At 33.5% G+C, this 2,825-nt stretch overlaps 1 protein-coding gene across 1 annotated transcript; it reads right to left on the reverse strand.

The window, feature by feature from the left end:
• Positions 1 to 309: 309 nt before the first annotated feature.
• On the reverse strand, positions 310 to 2,732 carry LOC110025573 (shaggy-related protein kinase theta-like). The gene is made up of 5 exons (XM_020726130.1): positions 2,639 to 2,732; positions 2,439 to 2,534; positions 2,284 to 2,367; positions 859 to 961; positions 310 to 764 (listed from the first exon to the last, which is right to left on the reverse strand). The coding sequence occupies exons 2-5, from the start codon at positions 2,496 to 2,498 to the stop codon at positions 703 to 705; spliced, it is 309 nt and encodes a 102-aa protein (XP_020581789.1). The 5' UTR covers positions 2,499 to 2,534; positions 2,639 to 2,732; the 3' UTR covers positions 310 to 702.
• Between the last annotated feature and the right edge of the window lie 93 nt (positions 2,733 to 2,825).

Consider the following 2,825-nt stretch of genomic DNA (forward strand, 5'->3'; position numbering starts at 1 on the left):
GTTCTGAGAATATTTTTGGTGTTATAATAACACAATAACACATCAATAATATTTGAATAACACACAATAATACATGAATAACACGGGGGGAATATTCTCCTGTGTTACCGGTCCGATTTTTTTTCTCACATTCACGTGTGGCGTGATTTCATTAGACTCCACACGTAACTCTACGTGCGGAGTCCTGATGTAATATTATTTCCTTAAGTCTGTCATTTTTAAACTCAATGTTTGCCATGAATTCTATATCTACAGATATCATAAACCACAGTTTCATGATTGAAAATACTTTCAGCCACCTTTTCATCAATATAAAAAAATATGAATTTATTACTGATCCTTATAATAACCCTAATACAGTTCAGGAATACAAAGAAGTGCATCATCAAAGAACGGCAATTACAACAACATTTTAGCTTACAATGACAGCTCAAAAAGTTTCAGATGATCTAGAGGGGTAATAAGCCAAGACAAATAGATGGAAATCAGATGGCCGGCCAAAAAAAAAAAAAAAACAAACGATGCCTATTTTCTGATGAATAATGGTTGCCAGGAAGGCTTCAGTTCAGATCAGCATTCGTTTATGGTTCTTCCTTTTTCAATGTGCAGAATGCTAATTTCATGAAGAAGCAAGCCCAAGTAGAACAATCGTTCTCTTCTCCAATTCCCAGAAATAACCAATTGCTGTTTATATTGATTAATTTAGCGCATAGCATGCTCAGGTATGAGACGCTGAATCAGATCAGGGGAAGCACCTTCAAGCTCTGAAAGCGAATTTTAATGGGTTATAGCAGTTAAGAAACTATAAAGAAATGGGGAATGGGGTGATGAATGAATAAAGATGTGGATGAAAAGTACCTTGAGGGGTGAAATTGAATAGAGGTGGAAGAGAGCTTCCATTCGGAAGCAGAGTATTCGGATTTCGTAGATCATCGAAAAAGTGATGCGCGCAGGCATCTAACTGCAGGTTCCATGAAAGAATAGGATCATCTCAAAGAGCTTCAGAAGAGATGTTAGGAGTGTTGTAGTTTTAGTTCTGGTATGTGATTTGAATGTGTTGAAACCAAGCAGCAAGAGTATATAAAGTACATAAAAAGGAAAAAAGATAAGTTCTCATGTATTTTTATATCTCACACCTAAATTTTCATATTTACATGCATATCAATTCTGGTGTTTTAAACCTATGAATAAAAAGGTGGATTTCTCTTTTCTAAAAGTGGTAATAGTGTTATTTTTGATGTGACGTTAAAGATTAAAGTAGTATGTTTATAAATATGAAGATTTAGGGGTCAGATATGTAAAAATATAAGATTTGTGTGCTATGTAAATGCCATGAAAAAAAAATTATAAGGGAATGGGGAAAAAAATTCTTCTAATCATTTAGAAGGTGTAGCATACAGAGAACATTTCGATATTGAAATATAACATAGGCTTCATCTGCGTTGTATGAAATAGAATCACAATATTCTCATTACAAAAATAAGATGCAAAATATGATATTTCCCAACAAATAAGCTTGCAATGTATGAAATACAACAACAACAAACCTTTATCCCAATTATGTCCTATTGAGTATCATGTTTTCACTTAATTGTAATAAATTAAGATCATGTTTTATACAATATGCCGAAGTCTTTCTAGGTCTATCTCTGCCTTTCTTAACATAATTCAAATCTAAAGCATCTACTCTGTTAATCAAATCATCAGATTGCCGACGTTTAATATGACCAAACCTTCTAAGATGAATCTCTCTAATTTTGTCCGTCCCTGGAGCTACACCAACCCTACATGGATATATTCATTTTGCATTTTGTCTCTAAGTGAAAAGCCACTCTTCCACCTAATCATTCTCAACTTGGCAGCACTTAACTTAGTTTTATGCTTCTCTTTTAAAGGTCAACATTCAGCGCGATAGAGCATTGAAGGTCTCAACACCATCTTATAAAATTTTCCTTTTAGTCTAAGCGGTACTTTTCTATCATACAATAGGCCTGAAGCATTACTCCACTTCAACCAACCAACTTGAATTCTACTACCATGCGTTGTATGAAATAGAATCATCAAGAGTTGCTCCACAAGTTCATTTGCATTTAAGTAATAAAAATATGTACATACAACATGATGAAGCATATTTTGCATAAAAATGAAAACTTTTCAACAAGTTAAGCAGCAATTAAGTAGAACAAAATAAAGACAAAATGTCAATGCTGCATTAATACTTAAGCTCATGCAAATAGCAGAGGTCAATTTGAAGCCCAAAAAATCAAAAGTTGAAACTCTTACAGCTTTATATCGCAAATTTGGAGAGTACTGAAGAAGCCTTGATACGAGATCAACTGCATCAGGAGGCATCCGTTTTTGAAAAATCTACAGTGCATTGGTTTGTTCTCAGTCATTAAGTTTTGGAACATGAATACCACCATGATTTATTAACAGACCTTATGCCAAGGATGAGCTTTGATTTGAGGAAACTTAAACTCCGTGTAATTTGGATTCATACATTTGATCTCTTCTCGCGTTGGGGTTCCCAAAATCTTGAATAAAAAAGACAGTTAATCCAGAATTAACTATGGTGAAGAGAAATGCATGGAAAGCTAAAAGACAAAAAAACTAAAATACAATAAATATATCAGCAGACCTTGATAATCTCCACCAATTGATCAACTCCACTCTCTCCGGGAAAAAGAGGCTGAACAATTTCATTGTTTAGTAACAAATATATATATACACAGTTTAATCTATAAATAGAGGCAAATCATAGAATAGAATTGATACAGGAATAAAAGCATAAAATGAAAAGAAAACAATAGCACACAATAACATCT

Source organism: Phalaenopsis equestris, unplaced genomic scaffold (assembly GCF_001263595.1).
Source record: "Phalaenopsis equestris unplaced genomic scaffold, ASM126359v1 Scaffold000303, whole genome shotgun sequence".
NCBI classification, from domain to species: domain Eukaryota; kingdom Viridiplantae; phylum Streptophyta; class Magnoliopsida; order Asparagales; family Orchidaceae; genus Phalaenopsis; species Phalaenopsis equestris.